Raw genomic sequence first — 18917 nt, 5'->3', positions numbered from 1 at the left:
TGGCCAGCCCAGTCTCCCAGGAGTTCTGAACAGGCAAGAGAAAGTCAGACAGCAGTGCACGTGGCATTCTTATCAGACAAACAGGCCCACCTGAGCATGTAGAAGAACACTTCAAATTAACTGCCATGCGCTTTCTGCTGCTGTTTAATGGGGTAAAATAATCTACCGCTAAGCTGTACTAACAACTTTCGGCACAAGTTTGCCAATGACATTTTTATTTATTTATTTAGTATTATGTATACAGTGTTGTGCCTGCCTGTATACCTGTAGGCCAGAAGAGGGGCATCAGATCATGTTACAAGTGGTTGTCAGCCACCATGTGGTTGCTGGGAATTGAACTCAGGACCTTTGGAAGATCAGGCGATGCTCTTAACCACTGAGCCATCTCTCCAGCCCCGCCAATGACATTTTTGATGTTTCTCAAAAAAGGCATGCTGGGGCTGGGGGCATGGCTCCGCAGTTAAGAGCACAGACTGCTCTTCCCAAGGACTCAACTTAAACTCCCAACACCAGGCAGTTCATACCTACCTAACTGCAGCTGCAGCGAAGCAAGGCCTCTTCTGCACCCACACGTGCACATACACCCACTGACCTCACGCACGCACGCGCGCGCACACACACACACACACACACACACACACACAATTAAAAATAAAATGACTCTTTCTTTAAGCCATTCTGGTCTTCTTCACCTCAATTGTAATGATAACCCTCTAGAAACAGGCAAGACTAAGATATTGCCTCAGCCTAAAGAAGTCTGTTACGAGGTAAGCGTATGTAAAGGCGTCATTTATGGTGTAATGCCCACTGAGTTTAATAATAAATTTTAGCCTAGAAATTCATTTTCCTCTTTATCTTTTAACTTACCATCAGGATTTCGATCTATCCATTAGAAGCAAGGCAAAAGAGGAGAGGAGAGAAAGAATGCAACTAGTTATCCATGGCAAAGCTACATGTTTCATACACATCTGCTTGAAATATGATATAAACTTTCAAGAGTACCACATTTCCCTGAGAAAACAAAAATCTTATTTGAAGAGCAAACCTTAAGTGAATGAAATTCAATAATGTGTTTATTTGTACCCCTGCTCTCAAAAGTCTATCAGGACGTTACTCCAATGTAAATGTGGTTTTAAAGAAATTCAACATGCAACCGACATAAAGAATATTGAGTGAAAAAGCTGAGTGAAAATGCAAAAGCCCAATGTTAATATTCCCAGTTATTCCTCCGTGAAGTAACTGCAGCAGATGCCACTCTGGCATCATGCTCACGTGGGTGCTGAGTCTTGTCTTTTGCTCTTATTTTACATACTTTTCATTTTAATTTATAACTAACATTGAATCTAATAGTGTCTAGACCTGTTTTACCAATAATTTATGGTATTTTAAATTCTATACATGAGAGAGTAAATGTGACCAAAATGGTGACTGCAACCTTATAAGCCACAAGGCCACTGGCTGACTTCACACTACTAGGATGCATCTTAAACAGTCTGTCCACAAGGGATTAGCCATTCCTTTTTTATTTATTTTCAAGCAGTATCACTACTTGTCCTGGAATATTAATGAAGGAATCGTGTCAAGTAAGACACCAGCCATCTCTGTGCCACGCTGTGGCTGATGACTCGGGTGTGAAGTCACGAGGGATAAAGGATGTAGTCAGCAGCAAAATGCTTCTCCCTTCTGTGTCTCTGAATTCAAAACGAAAACATCAGCCCACACCTGGGTGGGCTGCTCAGAACCCACCAGAAGGTCTGTCTGCCTTCCGCCCTTTATCTTCACTTCTCATGAAGTCCAATCTGTATTAACATAAAGTGATTACACAGCCCCAAATTTTGAAAATTTGGGAAACAGATAAAGTGATCACTTCTGGGTAAAATAAAATACTGAGACAATGTAAATCAAAGTAATTCACAAAGCAAATAAAACCAGATTTCTTAAAATATACACCTAAATTTTGAAATTATATCAGAGCATCAATAACTGCCGATGAATAAGCAAGAAAATTCACCAAGGGAAAAAAAATTAACAGAGATAAGGAAAGCCAAGTCAGCCACACTGAGCATAAAAACACAAAGACTTTGGTGGCTGGTTTTTTTTTTTTTTTTGTTTTGTTTTGTTTTGTTTTTAACTATACAGCTTTTTAGCTGGAAAACAGCCCTTAAAAGAAAGCTGTCCAAGAATGTTCAAATTACAAACATAAAATTGCTGGAATATCTGATTACCAGCTCTACTATATTGAAACACATTTTTTCTTTACTAACAACCAACTGACGTCAAACTGCTACTACGAAATAATTACTACACAGGAAAGGAAAAGACTATCATACCAAAATCAGCTGAGTCTAAATTTATACCAAGTTAATCCCTCCTAGACTAGCGACAACCTAACCCCACCTATTAAGTGCAATCTAATGATACCTAATATCTTGTACACTAATTTTAAAATTATTTAAGTCTATTAAAACTGACTAGCACTCCAGATGAAAATGTAACAGATCTGTCCTTAATACTGTAATAGAAGGTAAGGAGTTTCATTTAGTTGTTAAAAAACTATCAAAATTGAATAGTGGTTTAATGTTATTACTATAAAAAAAAAAAAAACCTATGCTTTTTTCACTAATTCATTCCAGGTTTTTTAGTTTACATAAATAAAATCTGATCTAGAGAACAGTTTTCTAGTGCTAATAAAAACATATCATATTTGCCACTAAGTGAAAGGAGAGGACCAACATGAGAAACCAGATGAATGCACCTGTCATTAGCACCGTCAGTACAGGAAAGTAACCGGCACGGTAAACAGCAGCCGGAAAGAATGGCCTTGCAGTCACTCTCTGCAGCCGTGATTTAAATTTGGTTTATAAAGCAGGGAATCACTGTGTTTTACCTGTCGGTCTGAAATATGACACAACAGCATTTCCTTCTAATTCGGATGGTGTATAACTTCTCTTCAGGTAGATGGAAAATGCTACGATGCTGGTCGTATCTGGTACTACAGGGAACACAAAATTGACGAATAAGTTAAGCAGTGGGGCAATCATTAATAACCAAACTGTGTACAGCATTTACTACGTGTTGGATATTTTAATAAGCACTTTAAATAGACACTCTTAGCACCTTCACAGAAATGCTATAAGGTAGGTACCATCATCACCTCCATTTTTTAACTATGAGTTGACGACAACACAGAGGTAAGAGCCATTCCATCACTATTCCGAGCAGGGAACTGACTCCACACAAGGTACCCAGCCTACATCTCCTCCTACACACTCCTCCAGCCTGCATCTCTTCACTTGGGTCTACAGGCAGGGAAGATGGGGGAAACACAACGGGGCCAGAGAGTGTGGGGCAAATAGTGCTCTGCAGTGGCTCAAGCAAAGTCTGAAGGAAGCGGATGTGGATGACATGTCAGCACGTTTGGAGTCCATTCCGCTGTCCTAGGTTGCCGTGTAGACTTCCAACCTTTATTACAGAGCTTCTACAGTTTAGCTAGGGCAGAGATTCTTCAGAATATTCTAGACTGATGAATGGGACAAGAAGGTTCAGCCAAGTAAAGGCCCTCTTGAGGTCTAACTCCAGCACTGACGGGGTAGAAGAAAAAAACTCCCTCTTGTAAGCTGTCCTCTGATCTCCTACCCACAGCACGTACAGGTGTGTGTGTGTGTGTTCATCTGCACACACAAACACAAATGTTAAAAATTAAAATGAGAATGTGTAAAGACACCTGAATATAAAATTTTTAAAACTTGCAAAAAAAAAAAAAAAGACAAATTGAAAATATCATTTAAAATGGAAAAGGTGCCGGGCATGGTGGCACACACCTTGAACCCAAAATTCAAAGAGTTCAAGGCCAGCTGTATCTACAGAGTGAGTTCTAGGACATCCAGGGCTATGCAGAGAGACCCTATCTCAAAACAAAAACAAGGAAGAAAGAAAAGAAAGTTTTAAGTTAACTATGAGATCATTTTAACTGACTAATGGCAACTAATGGATTTAAGAGTTCCACCAAGTGGGATTCTATACAAAGAGCCCTTAATAATTACCATTTATGTTATGTTTACTATTTCATATATTACTATATTTATATAGCTTCATTTTGTAATTAAAATTTCAGGGCTGGAGAGATGGCTCAGTGGTTAAGAGCACTGATTGTTCTTCCAAAGGACCCAGGTTCAATTCCCAGCACCCACATGGCAGCTCACAACTGTCTGTAATTCCAGTTTGAAGGGATCTGATACCCCCACACCAATGCATGTAAAATAAAATTAAAATTTTTTTTTCAAAGCAACCCTGTCAAATAGCTGTTGTTATTCACTGTTTACCAGTTAAAATAACAAGCTCTAACTAGTTACTAAAGTATTTCACCCAAATCATGCATCAAGTGGTATAAGAATTAGAATTCAAATCTGGGCCAAACCCAAAGCCTGCGCTCTTCAAGTGATACTGGAGATCACGGGAGGTCAGTAGGAAAGCACCAATAAAGAAAGACGCCCAGGGCTGGAGATGTAGCTCAGCTGGTAGAGTTCTTTTTTTTGTTTTTTAATTTTTTTTATTAATTTATTCTTGTTACATCTCAATCTGGTAGAGTTCTTACCTAATATGCATCAAATATGAAATTCCAGCCCCCAGTAACACAGAGAGAGGGAGGGAAAGCCTTATAAATTATAGTATTTGAATATTATAGTCACATCTAGTTAAGGAATATACTTAAATATTCATAATCTAAAAATCACTCATCAAATACCCATACATGACACATGGAGGGGAAATTCCAGTGAAACCGTGCCATCATCGATTTCCCAGGAAGATCTCGGTGCTACTATTTAGAACAGAAATAGAGCTGTGAAATAAGCCCACCGTTTAACAGCCTCGCACCACAGTAAACATCAGGCCGGACAAAACAAGAAGCTTACCTGCAAAGTCGAAGGTAAACTGGTCACACGTCAGCACTAATGGTGGCTGCACATACACTGACAATTTGGCTTTTTTCAACACCACTCGATTCTGCAGGGTAATCTAAGGACACACAAATTATTAATAAAATTTCACTTTATCACAAACTACTACAACAACTAAACAGCATTAACAAGTAAGTCGGGAAGGCTGGTAAAACATGAGTAGCCGCTGTATGACAGGTCCCAGCAGAACATTCAGATTAGCTAAAGACTGGAAATAAGTCAGCTGTCCACTTTGATGGACAACCAAAGCGTGCTCCATATCACAAAAGAGCATTCAGCAAAAAGAAATGGAGTGACACACACACTATGAGAAGTATTATACTGTTAAAAAAAAAAAACTAACCACAAAGAATTGCATAGAGTATAATTCTATTTATACAAAATGCATAAATCCCTTCCCATGCAAGGCCCAGAAAACCATCTCAAAAGAGGGGGCAAAAATACTTTGAGAGTCAAATGCTGGGAGAATTGGAGCAAATCAGTGTCTTTGGACATGGAAGGACTACTGTGCCCATGAGTGCATAGCAAGTATGGTCACCTGCATAAGACCCTGCAGTCGATGTAAACATGCTTTTGTTTTGACCCCAAGTGTGGAGGTATATGAGGGTGTGTTGTATTTGTCCGCTGGAAATAGACTTTTGAGAGGATACGTTGGTGTTTGTCCACTAGAAGAGGAACTGCCTCTTGCAGGGGTTTGGTCTTTGCCAACTGATAAACAGCCTAGTACACACTATGGGCCCAAAACAAGATGTTGAGCTTTTTGGTCTTGGCATCATTTCCTGCTGTTTGGCTGTTCATTGCTCCACTTCAAGAGGCTCCTAGAGAGAAATGCTCCAGAGAACACGTCAAGGTTCCAGGTTCCGGCAGCAGCTCCAGATTCCAGCTGCTGTAGTTGCAGTAACCATTGCTGAATTGCTGGTCTGCTGTTTAATGGGTCTGCTGGAACACTGACCACAAAGAGTAGAATCGCTCCAAGGAACTAAGTCTAAAAAGATCTACTACTCCTGTTCCCATTAACCTCTTTTCTTTCCTATCTAGGATAGGTGGGTTGGAAGAAACCCAAATGAAGCAGGTTTGAAAAAGTTCAAAGCCTACAAGTCCTGACTAAAATCAAGCCAGTCAACACTCCAATGCGGAGGGCACGGGGGCTCACAAGGCTTACCCCTGCCTGAAGAGAAACTGACAGCTGATGACCTCTAAGGCAGGAGGAGACAGTGGACAGCCTCATCATCCATGACTATATGACATGGGCAGCATGTCCAAACTGAATGCAGTGACTTATAAAAAGCAAAGGCGACAGAACTTGTAGGTGAGCATGTATCAGGGAGGAGATAGGGAGGAGAACAGGTGAATATGATCAACTACACTGTATAAAATCCTCCATGAGTTAATAAAAATATCACAATAAAAACATAAGAGAAACCCTATCTTGAAGCCCCCCCAAAAAAAATCCCTTATTTAAATTTTCAATAAAATAAACAGAGCAGGCACCATTACAAAAATTTCTAGATCAGCAGTTGCTTCAAAATAAAAAGGGATAAAGAGGGACAACTAATGGCTATAGACACTTCTTTTAAGGGGAACAAAAGTTTCTAAAATTACATTAGGGTACAGCTGTCCAAGTCTACAAAGATGCTCCAGATCCCTGTGCACTGTACAGTTACATACAGTGACATCTCAGAGTATCAGCGAGGAGAAACGGCTGCTCCCACATGCACTGAGAACTGCATGAGGGTGTGAGTGTGTTTGTTCTCTCCTTACACACACTTGTACTGTTGTGCATTCTTTATCTTATCTAGTATCGATACGCTTGTTTTTACAAGGAGCAATTGCTCGACGACGCTTTCCTCACTTGCATGGATTACATCACTCCGGGGCATGCTCTTCTGTGGCTGATCACAGAAATGCTATGAGTAACCGGGTCTAGACAGTACTAAAGAGTAAGGGCGTTAACCTCTACACTCCTGAAGGATTAAAATTCCAAACTGCTCATCTTGCTTGATGATGATAAAAAATCCTACCCATGTAAGAACCAAAATCTAAGACCTGTGCAACAACAGTTTGCCTGAAAGATGGTATGGGTGTGGATACAGGAGGCCAGGGCAGCTGTCTCTCCTGAGGAGGCGTGTTGGGAGCAACATCACCTGGGCACCTTCACTAGTTCCACAAGTATCAGCGAGGGAATCAAATAATGAACATCGCCTTGTATTGAGTACCTTCTCTCTGTGGTTTTGTCTGTTAGATGACATCATCTAACTATTAATAGATAACTATCACCAGTCCAGATAGGGTCACTCAGAATGTCCGGAGGCAGACTCAAGTGCTGAGACTCCTACACCTCCTCAGGCAGCCCTGGAATACAACTTGGAAGCAGCAGTTGGCTAGAAAGGATTCTTCCTTCTGTGTGCCTCCTATGCACAGAGCACTCCAATGTGGTTACTAAATTCTATTATGTGAAGTAGACACATGCCATTGTTCGCCGACATAATGCAATTATGTCTTTATTATAAAGAAACTTAGTTTTGACCTGTCTCCTAAGTAAAAGGCATGCACTATCTGTCCCTCAATTATACAAATATATTAATATAAAATATACAAAAGTGTATACTTGACCTACAAACATTATGTGCATAAAATTAAAGTCAGTAAATGTTATACATTGATTTTAAGTGATGTTTTCTAAACAACCTAAAAATAATCCAAATAAAAATGTTTTGAGACACAAAGTAATGTGTTTTGAAGAAAATTATTGAAGGGAATACATATGACCAACAGCATATAAACAAACAATATATCCTCAGGGTTTTTTGTTTGTTGGTTGGTTGGTTGGTTTGTTTTACTGTGAAAACCCTATAATGTACAAGAAACCTGGCACACCAAAAAACAAAAACAAAAAACAAAACAAAACAAAGAAAAACTTCCTTGGTAAGGACAATACATGTAGTAAACATTGAACCCCTACCCAGATCTAGCCAAGGGACAGGTCATTCTCTACAGTTGAGTGGAGAGTGGGGACTGACTTTCACATGAACTCTGGTGCCCCATATTTGACCACGTCCCCTGGATGGGGAGGCCTGGTGGCACTCAGAGGAAGGATAACAGGCTACCAAGAAGAGACGTGATACCCTATGAGCAGATACAGGGGGAGGAGGTCCCCCCCCCGCCAGTCACAGTCATAGGGGAGGGGAGTAAGGGGAAAATGGGAGGGAGGGAGGAATGGGAGGATAGAAGGGATGGGATAACCATTGAGATGTAATATGAATGAATTAATAAATAAATAAATTTTTAAAAAAAGAAAGAAAGAAAAACTTCCTTGGTAATGTCTGGCATTTGGTCAAAACCCTCAAGGTGACTGTGGCAAGAAAAAGCTGTGGAAATGGCACACACAAGCTTCTTTCAGACAGCTAGCTGGGCCAGTACATTAACAGGACACACTTAAGTATTCTTTTAACAATAACATAATGTTGTCTCCACACATGTAATTAAATATAATAGCCATGGTGGCTGAGTAGCTAGCTCTTCCACAGATTAAAAGAGCAAGAAGTGTAACTGTACTGCTGTCTGCCAAAACCCGGGGCCCAGGCCTTTGCGCAGCAGTATTTAAACCACAAGCAACTCTATAAATAAAAGGGTTCCCGTTTTACACTCTAGAACTGAGGTTCAGAGGAAGTAGACAACATGCCCAGCTCCACTGAGACAGTGGGCCCTAGGGAGCTGGAAACTGCCTCAGAGCATCCTGTAAGCACGAGAAGGAAAAGTCCTGGAGCAATAGCAAACTGTTCCAGAAGAAGCAGACATCCTGACTTCACCGGCATAATGATGGCGACTGAGGCGGCAACCACACAAACTCACATTGTTACAAGATGGGCGTGCGTCTTGGTTAGATGAACAAACACGATAGCGCCCACGTCAGATTTATTGAATCCAACAATGGTCTAGGCGCTTTCAAAGCACAAAGCAAAGAGATACGACAAAAATAACTACAGTAACAAAGAATACTTGTTTTTGAGCCAGAAAGTAAATTAAAGACTTGGCTAAATCATAAACCATATTTTAAAAGGAAAATAATTGTAGAATATTAAGGAGAAAATATAAAATGTTAATACAAGAATTTTCCATGCCATTTTCTGATTCTAAAGGAATAAAATATAATCCTTAGGAAATATAATACCAAATGTTTACCCTAGGTATATAAATATGACTGCCAGGCCAGGTATGAACATGCACCCTGCCTGTTGCCTGGAACAGATGGTCACGCATCATGCACACATACTCAAGGTAGCCACATCTTCATTCATTTGGAACGGATGGAAAATTTTTCTCAATTAACTGGATTTATTATGATGGAAACTTTCATGGATATATATCTTGGCTGCTGCTGTTATAAAAGGCCATAAGGAGAGATTTACAGCAGAAATTTGTATAGAGACTGTCAGAGAGGATCAGAAAATCAGCAGGTCTGCTGTGTAAGTCCAGCCCACGCCATGTGATCGCGGACGTCATGGTCTCTCTTCTGCTTTTATCATGGCCAAGGAGAAGACTTGTGGCCGAGGCATGGTCAGTGTTGTTAGTGAAGGAGAATTTGTCACAAGTGTGTCATCACACGAAGGTGGCTGGTACAAGTGAAAGCCTAGGAAATGTGTAGGAGGGGCAGGTGTTGTCATTAATAGCAACACCTTTAGGCCCAAGACTTCTGTTTACAATCTACAGTGAGGTCCTTGACTGTTGCATGACTGCGCCTGACTAATATCATTACACAGGTATAAAACAGCTTCCCCTTGCAAAAGTATAGGTCATTCCTGCACTTTCGCAGTTACTTTTTTCTTAAGTGTTTGATTGCTTGCCACTAATACCTTTCCAGAAGGGTCTGTGACTGGGGAGGGGATAGAGAAGCTGGAGAAAGACCACCCTTGTTTCCAATGGCAACAATCCAAAAAAATTAGCTTAGGAAACTGTTACAAGAGTGGGCTCCCTTCACCTTCAAGCAAAGATCTCCACACGTGGGCCACCCGCTGGGCCAGTGTAAGCGAACACAATTGGTAAAGCCGAGGACCTTGTCAAGCTCCTCCAAGGACAGCAACCTATAATCTGAGCAAACAGAAAGTCTGTCCAAGTTTTGACTAAGCGAATCGCCAAGATCCACAACTTCTCCTGGCTTCGAAGTCTGGACAGTGATAAATATTTTCAGCTTAATAGTGTGCTGACTGATCAGCACACTTTAAGAACATTCCAGATTTGAGTCCTAGCTCTGAAACTCTACCGTGACAACACTGAAACTCTTAAGCAGAACTACATCAATCGTGTTCGATTTTTCCAGGACTTCGATTTGCCATTACTCTCTCTACTTTATAGCTTCTTCATTGACATAAATGCATCCGCTTAAAGCTAATTTCATAGCCGATAAATGCTTGGGAAGTCTCCTAAATACAAACACAGTCATACTGAGAGGACATTTTCCTTAATGTGTTTGCACTGCTCCAACATCCCCTCTCAGCCCACACATGGCACCACACTGGCCTATTACTGGATGGTAATAATACAATTTCTTTAGAAGACTTAAAAGTTCCAATTTTATTTCTAGAAAAATAGAGCCCAGGTCATGCTATGCTCTTAAACATGAGATGAGAAAAGCCTAACGCCTTATTGTGTATATATAATTTTTTCTATAAATCTAATTATAAATTTTATATTTGGGAAAAGCTACCAAGACTGGATAAAACCTATAGATTTTTAAGCACTTATTTTATATGTCAGTAAACTTACAGAAAAACAGCAGTGACAAGAGTAATGAAATACGCATTGCTGTCTGCACACAATAGTGGAAAACTGGTGCCATACCTTCACTGAGATGGACGGAACAGAGTCGGTTCCAACTTCAACATCAGTAGCTTGCTGCCAACATGGAATTGAGAAGAAAAAGTTTTATTTCTGACCTCAACATTATCAGAAGTGAGTGAATATATTTGTACAACAGACATTTCCCCACCATCACACAGACAACTAACCGAAAGGGTCCATCACTCTAGTGACAAACTTAGAGTCCTTAGGACACTTTGGAAATATTCACATGGAAAATCATAGACAGTATTCAAAACCCACTCCTCAAAAGGGAAAAAAGGGTTAGCAAACCAAGTTCACTTGAATGTTGAAAGTATCAGCACTGTTGACCTGCTCTTCATAGTACATGGATGAATCTCTCCTTGTAATTCCCATAGAAACATGCTATGCCATTATGAAAAAATGTGCTCTTAAGACATATAGTAATGACATGCGGAGTGACCTTACACCTGGACACTAGCATGGAAGTGCTTCTTTCTTTAACCATCACATCCCATAACTGAGGTCAGCAAGGGCTCTCTCCGCATCAGCTTGGTTTGCCTGGGCCGGCCGATTAAAGAACAAACAGCACATAGAGTAAAGCACATATTTCCTTATAGTGTTGTGCAGTGTGAGGGAAAATACTCTGTAGTAGAATAAGGCCAAGAGGGGATGTATTTTCCAACAACATGCATATGGAGTTCTGTGGAACAACTAAGATTACAATGACTGTGCATAGTGAATAAATCAAATCCATTGTATATTTTATTTGGATTTTTATTTTAAAAAAAAATACTATCTGCTTCTAAATAAAGACCATTTTGATGCCATGGGCATCTACAGAATTAAGAGCTGGGAAACTCATTTCTACTTTCAGCTCTACAGAAGTCACATTGGAACCCTAATAAAGTTGTTCCATGAGGAAGTTGAGACATGATGTTTCTCTCCGCTACAGAAGACTCCATTCCAATAAAAAAAAAAAAATCCACTTCTGTTTCAGAGATTTGCACTCTCATAATAATGGCTCAAAATAAATGTTAATCCAGCTTCCTGCTCTAGCACTATGCTACCTAAAGCCACAGATCTTGAGAGAAATGGCTCCTGCTTCCTTTTCCAGCCATGTCTGAACCTAGACATTTCAGGGCAGTGGTATTTGGGGAGCATAAAAGTGACTGGAAGAAGACATCATGGCTTTACAACCACATACACCGTCGGGCAAGGTTTTCCAAGGGGATAAATATGATCGTATAAAGAAACTGCTTAAGGGAAAATACAGCAAGACAGGGAAAACGAGGCAAAAAAATAAAAAATAAGACCCAGTAAGACAGGGAAAGAGAAGCAGGACAGAGATACCAATAAAAAAGAAACAGCACTCAGTCACCAGTCTGGGAATTCCCATTACAATATATCACTCCTACATGAGCCCTTGTCCTACAAAGACCAAAATGTTCCCAGAGACAGAAAGATGATTCTTCGCTCCCAACAGCCTATGCTTCAGAGAGCTTAGAAACAATTCTGTAAATTACCCACAGATGGAAACGCAGTCATTTCCACAGCGGGGGAAAATGTGTGACAATTTGTCAGTTAAGTTCCCCTCACAGTACACCCTTCGGGTAGGGTGAAAAATGGTGTCTGCTGAAGAGCAAATGGCTCTCACAGAGCCTCTCCTGTGCAAGTGAGCTGGGTCAATGTTCCTTTCATAGATGGTCCCGCCTCTTTTAACTGCCCCTAATGTACTATACCATAGCAACACTAATGTGATTTTTACCATAATTTGAGTTGGCTGCTTGTACCAAAGTAACCCTTTGAAGGCTTTGACCACCACTACTATATTGTACTATGATGCTTAAATAGCAAACATATTTCCAAGGCGAAAATTACGTGATGATATCAACTCTAATGGCAGAAAATGTTCAAGCTCGGTCATAAAACGGGTCAAGTTCTCCTTGGTGAATATCCTTAGTGAATTCCATACAAACTTCAAGCAATGAGACATAAGTACATACACGAAAGTATTCTGAGACAGAGTAAACAAGATCACGGCGTGAAATAACTAGAACTGCCCCCTCTCAGCTGTCCTCTTTCTCCACCCTCCTCCAGAGCCAACGGGCAGTTAGCGCACAGGACCAAGTCCTGAGGACATGTCACTGAGCAAGACAAAGTGCTCCTGAGGTTGGAAAGCAAAGCGTCATTGATAACGATGACAAAGGCAACAACTCAGTGGACCAATCCCTGCATTTCTATGTCTGTGGCACACACCCTCTTGCCCTCATTACTACTAGAACACAGGAAAGACTACAAATCACCAAACCTTAGAGGGGCCACTCAAAGGCATTACCTCATTAAACCTGGTGTTTTCTCCAGACTTATTTATTTTTATTTTATGTGCATGGGTGATTTGTCTGTTTTTATCTACTGCTTGTGTGTCTAGTGCCCACAGAGGCAAGAAGAGGGCATCAGATGCCCTGGAAATGGAGATAAAGATAATTATGAGCCACCATTTGGGTGATGAGAACCAAACTGTCTGAAGAAACAGCCAGTGCTCCTAACCACGGAGCCATCTCTCCAGCCTCATCTCATGGACTCTATAAAAGATCGGCGGGCACATGATCAGCACTGTGGCACAAGAAGGTTTAAGAACCTCTCTGCCCCGCCCCCTACCTCTCATTCCTTGTAAACAAACGCTGCCAAGATGCCCTTTTCTGGCACTAAGAAAACAGGATGTTTTTGTCCAGATCAGTGGTTCCCAACCTGTGGGCTTCTACTCCATTGAGGGTCAAAGGTCAAAGGACCTTTTCACAAGGGTCACATATCAGATATCCTCTATACACCAGACATTTACATTATGATTCATAATAGGAACAAAATTATAGTTAACATGTAGTAACCAAGATAATTTTATGGTCGGGCTCACCACAACCTGAGGAAGGGCAGTAAAGGGTTGCAGCATCAGGGAGCTTGAGAACCACTGCTCTAAAAAGCAACAAAACCTGAAATGTGCTATCATCCCACAAGTTCCCACCAAGAAGCCTAAAATTTAAGTCAATTTGACCACAATTCAAAACACATAGATATACCTACAGACACAGAGTCAAGGTTAGGAGACACCACAACAGAGACTTTCAAGTCATCTTCTCTTTCAGCTATGGGCCAAACACCTGTAATTAAAGAACATATTTAATCATAAAGTGTACAGTTTACATATATACATATATATGTATGTGTAAACTCTAAACAGAATTAAAAGCTGCATCCTGTCCTCAGTAACCCTTGGAACAAAAACTGTCCCCTCCATTACTGCCTAAGTGCTGAGATGATGAGCACCAGTACCGGGAATTGTAGATGTTCTGTTAGTGAAAGCCTGGACTAGTACATCCTCCTGAAAGGTAAGTTGGCTACAACTATCATCATGCAAAATGTAAAGATCTTCTGACTTAACAGTTCCACACCCAAGAACTTACCATGAGCAGGCATGCCCAAGAAAGGCCTACATTATTAGTAACTGGTGAAAAAAATAAACCGGTGAAAAGGTAAACTGGTAAAAAAAAAAAAAAAAAAACTTAAATGCCTATGTATCTTCATAAGGAGGTGATTAAATAAAATACAAAATATCCACATTATTCAATGGTTCAAAGCAGTAAGAATTTCAGAAATCCATGTACACTGACATGAAAGGACTCGTACACCTCTGAATATTTTAAACAGCAAGGTGTAGTACAATCTAACATGAACACATCTGTGTAAAACAAGTACCTAAGACTGAATATTTCTGAGAAATATTTAAAACTCAATAAGACTTGTAGTCAAAGACTAGGATCAAGGGTCAATGAAATTCACTTTCCACGTTTATTATCTTAGTATTGTCTGAGCTAGTGTACCACATATATACACCATATACACACACATATGCCACATACAAATGCATATATAGACCACATACACAGACATATACTAGATACTCATATGTATACTAAAAGTGCATATATATCCCACAGACATACATATACCACAAGTGCACACCCATGCACATAAACATATCACATACAGTTACGTATGGCTTAGCTAGGATTTGACTGTGTCCCCTAAAATCTGTATTTTGAAGCTTGGTCTGGGGCTCTATAGTGCTAAGGAGAGATGGGCTCATTAAAAGGTGAATCATGAATCACTGAGGGCACTGCCCTCCAAAGAAACTGCTGCATCACTTCTCCTCCCCTGTTAGAGCTCACAAGAGGGCTCTTATGAAAGGACAAGTCTGGCCCCTTCTTTCTGTGTCCCCGGTTCACCATGCACATTTTCCCTCACACATATTTCTGCCTCTACAGGACCAATTTCTACAAAGTACTGCTAGACACAAGCCTGTCTTGGATTCAAGCCCTTGAATTTGCCTCTCACAAATTTCAGCTAAATAAAACTTTCCTTCACAAATACTTAGCTTCAAGTCCTTTGCTATAACAGGAAGTAGACTAAGAAATGCACACTATTCCATCATTTTGAATGTTGATGTTCTATAAAGAAATATCTCAAAAAAGCAATTTATTCTAAATAAAAAACATAAATTATATTTGTTGTGAATAAAATGTGTTTATGTATATCCACCATATATGCTCTTAAGTAATTTATTTTAAGTAATAAATACATGTGCACACCGTACATACACATGAGATAACTGACTGCCTAGCCAACACCCACTCTCCCCTCGTTTCTCTGTGTGGATAAGCCTAATTTTGTTGAACTCTTCAACATCACCACAGAAAAGGTTCCTGTGCTGGCTGCAGGGTCACATTCAACCATGGAGGTTCTGCTCCACTGATTGTTTTTTCAAGCATGAGCACAGCTCTTCATTTCATGACCAATGGGGAAGCAGGAGGTTGGGGCTAGGCAGTGGGGGCACACGCTTTCATGAAAGTCATTTCTCCCTAAAAGGGAGATCATAAAGAACAGCCTTCTTGTCTGGAAATCCTATATGCACACAACGCCTGGAACATCTATGGCTACCCCGGTCCCTAGAAGGAGAGAGAGGTCCACACGCACTGAGCACGGATGACTGAAAACACAGGGCAAAGTGGATTATACCATTGGCTCAGAGGTCTCACAGCAGAAGGACTGTCCTAAGCCACCAGTGACAACACAGTCCCATCACTACAAAAAACCTAGAGAGGAAATTCTAAACCTAGTAAAAAAATAAATAAAAGGCTCTTCGTTGGCAGCATGATAACCATCCTTCGCTTCTTCCCCAAGAGCAGCCCGATTTCGTACAGAGGAACAGCCCTTAGGAATCACTGCTAAACTTCCCTGGCCTGTTCTGCAGCTCGGAAGGGCCGAGCTGCTCAGGGTGTGGCTTCCAGGCAAGCTCCTCAGGGGCTGACTCAGACACAGATGGGAAGCACAGGTTCCCCAAGCATTCCTGAATCAAGACATGATGCTGGCATGGAAGGGCCCGATCCCTGGAGACTGGAGCTGTGGAGCCAACCCTGAGCTGCCTACCACTCAGCTTCTTTTACAAGAGGAACAAACAAACCTCTCTGAGCTGCTCAGACATCCTGTTACGTGTGTCCGCACAAGCGGAATGGACAAACTAAGTTCAGCTGCCCCTCGTCCTTGGAGACAGCATTGGCTAAGCCAGACCACATGTACTTTAGATAAAATATGTCTGTCCGGCTCTCTACTTGGCTGACAGCACCCTGCACCTCTCTTAAACACCACATCCAGGGCTTCGTGACCACATGACGTGAAGAACGTGACCAAGTACTTAAGTCATATGGAAACTCCATTCCTTGAAAGTTCCCAATGAAAAGTATTGCTGACTACTCCTGACAAAAACACTTGGCAGGACTCATACTAGCACTCTGAATTTCAAAACCTTCACCAAATATATATATAAATTACTACAAAAATTTGATAATTGTAACATACATTCCTTATATAACTTACAAACATAAAATCCTTTAAAATTTTTATTACAATTGACATACACACCATGTGTGCAACAAGATATCTTCTTTAAATTTACTTTAGATTTTGCTACAACCCTTTCTTTGAAGTTTTTTTTAAAGCTTTAAGAATGAAGTATAGCCCACAAAAAAAGAACTTTTTTTTTAAAGCTGAAAGACACCTTCATCAGGCTCCTCCCCTCAGAGCTCAGAGAGCTATGCACAAGAGAAGGCAGAAAGATTGTAAAGCCAGAGAGGATGGAAGACACCAAGGAAACAGTGTTCCAGATACAACATGACTGACACGCATATGCATTCACAGAGAATGTGGCTGCATGCACAGGGTACTGCGGTAGCACGCACAGGGTACTGCGGTAGCATGCACAGGGTACTCTGGTGCACAGAGTGTGGCAGCATGCACAGGGTACTGTGGCAGCAAGCACAGGGTCCTGCAGTAGCATGCACAGGGTACTCTGGTACTGTGCACAGAGTGTGGCAGCACGCACAGGATACTGTGGTACCATGCACAGAATACTGCGGCAGCATGCACAAGGTCGCACGAGTCCTAGCCAGATGGAGTCCCATCACTGCAAGGGCAAAATAGACACAGCTCCCAGCCCTAAGCAAGAAGCTGTCTTCCACTGACAACCACTTGCAAAGGAAACAGTTTTCTCCAATAGAGTCTCACTGGGCTCATAAAGCACACATCAGGGCAGGCCCCAGGGCCAGCTGTAGACGGCCAGGACAGTACAAAATAAACCCAATGGTAATTTTGGAGAATTTTTGTCTCATATGGTTTTGTTTTGGCATCTTTTATCTTACTGGTCTTTTGCTTGTATAGTATGGCTTCCAATTTTGTGTTTTTATGGGCTTTGTTTTTGTGTGATTCTTGTGCTTTTTTGTTTTTAGATGTTGTTCTTTCATATGGTTTGTTTGGGTTTTTTTACTTGCCTGTTTGTTTTCTAAAGAGAAAGAAGGCCTGAGTTGGCTGGGTAGGGATGTAGTGAGGATCTGGGAGGAGCTGAGGGAGCAGAAACTGTAATCAAAATATATTTTATGAAAAAAATTATTTTTCAAAATAAAGCCACTGTGCTAAAGTATCATTAAAATGAACAACAAGGGCCAGGGTTCTGGCTCTCCACAACCTGTAGTGAAAAGATACATCATTCCTTATAATTAAAAGTATTTAGGTGAATAGGAACACCAAACATTCCTAAAGGAACAGAATACTAAATACCCTTACATCTAGAAATACAATAGAGGAAAATATTCTATTTCTTAAAAGTTTCTCTTCATTTCCTTTTTAGGAATAAAACCAAACAACAGGGGTGTAAAAGTACAGAGAAGTTCAAACATGAACCAATTTTAAGATTATGCAAATAATCACCTCTCACTGAGGTCTGTGGGTCGACCTGATTGAGTCACCACAGAAACCAGAAAAATAAAAGGGCAGCACGGTAGAGGGTAGGTAGCTCCAGAGAGGGGGCAGAGAACAGTACAGACGATGTCAAGGCACAATGGGAAATGGAGCGATGATTAAACCAGGAAGTCAGAAAGATGGGCAAGGCAGGGCCAGGGATACACAATACTAAGATGTTTGAAAAGCTATTGTTTTATGTTTACTGAAAAATAAATATATAAGTGTATGTATATATGGTTTGAATGAAGTTATGTAAATCGTGTTGATGATATTGGCCACAAGAGTCACAGACTGCCTAATAAAAACCCATACCAGACATGGGAAGTCTCTCTCAGAGCTGTTGGCCAGGGGAGTTCCAGAAAGTATGAAAGAAAAAAACAAGGCTATTATCGGGGCCCTGAGTTGCCTCCCAGATCTTGAAAGTAAGACGCTGTGTCTGAAGACAGGACATACTTTAGACACAGACTTGGACGAATCCAGCTGGACTGGTCTGGAAGGCTCCTCCCTGAGCACCAGCGCTTGCTGAATCTTAAGGTGCTATGCAAGTTGTCAAAGGGACCGTGGCTTACAAACCACGGCACTGACCAGCACAGCAAGATGTCCCCAGGGGTGTATGAGGGGCACTTATACCAAGAGTGAAATGACTGGACTTAAGGTGTGTGCAGTAGGAGGCAAACTGGGCCTGGTGGTGTAAACCCAGGCAACCACCCACAGCTCAGGGCATCATGGAACCTAAGCTAATATAATTTCTAACTGCATCCAAAACTTTATCCCTAAAGCCACAAAAAAGTG

The 18917-nt window shown here is 40.9% G+C and overlaps 2 protein-coding genes across 6 annotated transcripts in view; both read right to left on the bottom strand.

Annotated features, from left to right (window-relative positions):
* The window catches only part of Prkcsh (protein kinase C substrate 80K-H), an 827425-nt gene that overhangs the window by 236500 nt on the left and 572008 nt on the right, over window positions 1–18917 (bottom strand). The gene's annotated exons all lie outside the window — the stretch shown is intronic.
* The window catches only part of Bbs9 (Bardet-Biedl syndrome 9), a 388213-nt gene that overhangs the window by 220988 nt on the left and 148308 nt on the right, over window positions 1–18917 (bottom strand). For 3 of the 4 annotated variants that reach the window (XM_051156063.1, XM_051156062.1, XM_051156065.1), the window contains 5 exons: window positions 13857–13933; window positions 10797–10850; window positions 4914–5016; window positions 2888–2992; window positions 868–882 (listed from right to left, as the gene is read on the bottom strand). In XM_051156063.1, coding sequence (XP_051012020.1) covers window positions 868–882; window positions 2888–2992; window positions 4914–5016; window positions 10797–10850; window positions 13857–13933 — 354 coding nt within the window. The remainder of the gene's footprint in view (window positions 1–867; window positions 883–2887; window positions 2993–4913; window positions 5017–10796; window positions 10851–13856; window positions 13934–18917) is intronic. The other variant, XM_051156064.1, reaches the window with a different exon arrangement.

This window comes from Acomys russatus, chromosome 14, assembly GCF_903995435.1.
Source record: "Acomys russatus chromosome 14, mAcoRus1.1, whole genome shotgun sequence".
Lineage (NCBI taxonomy): Eukaryota > Metazoa > Chordata > Mammalia > Rodentia > Muridae > Acomys > Acomys russatus.
The sequence above is the reverse complement of the archived record's forward strand: the minus strand, read 5'-3'. Positions and strand labels throughout refer to the sequence as shown.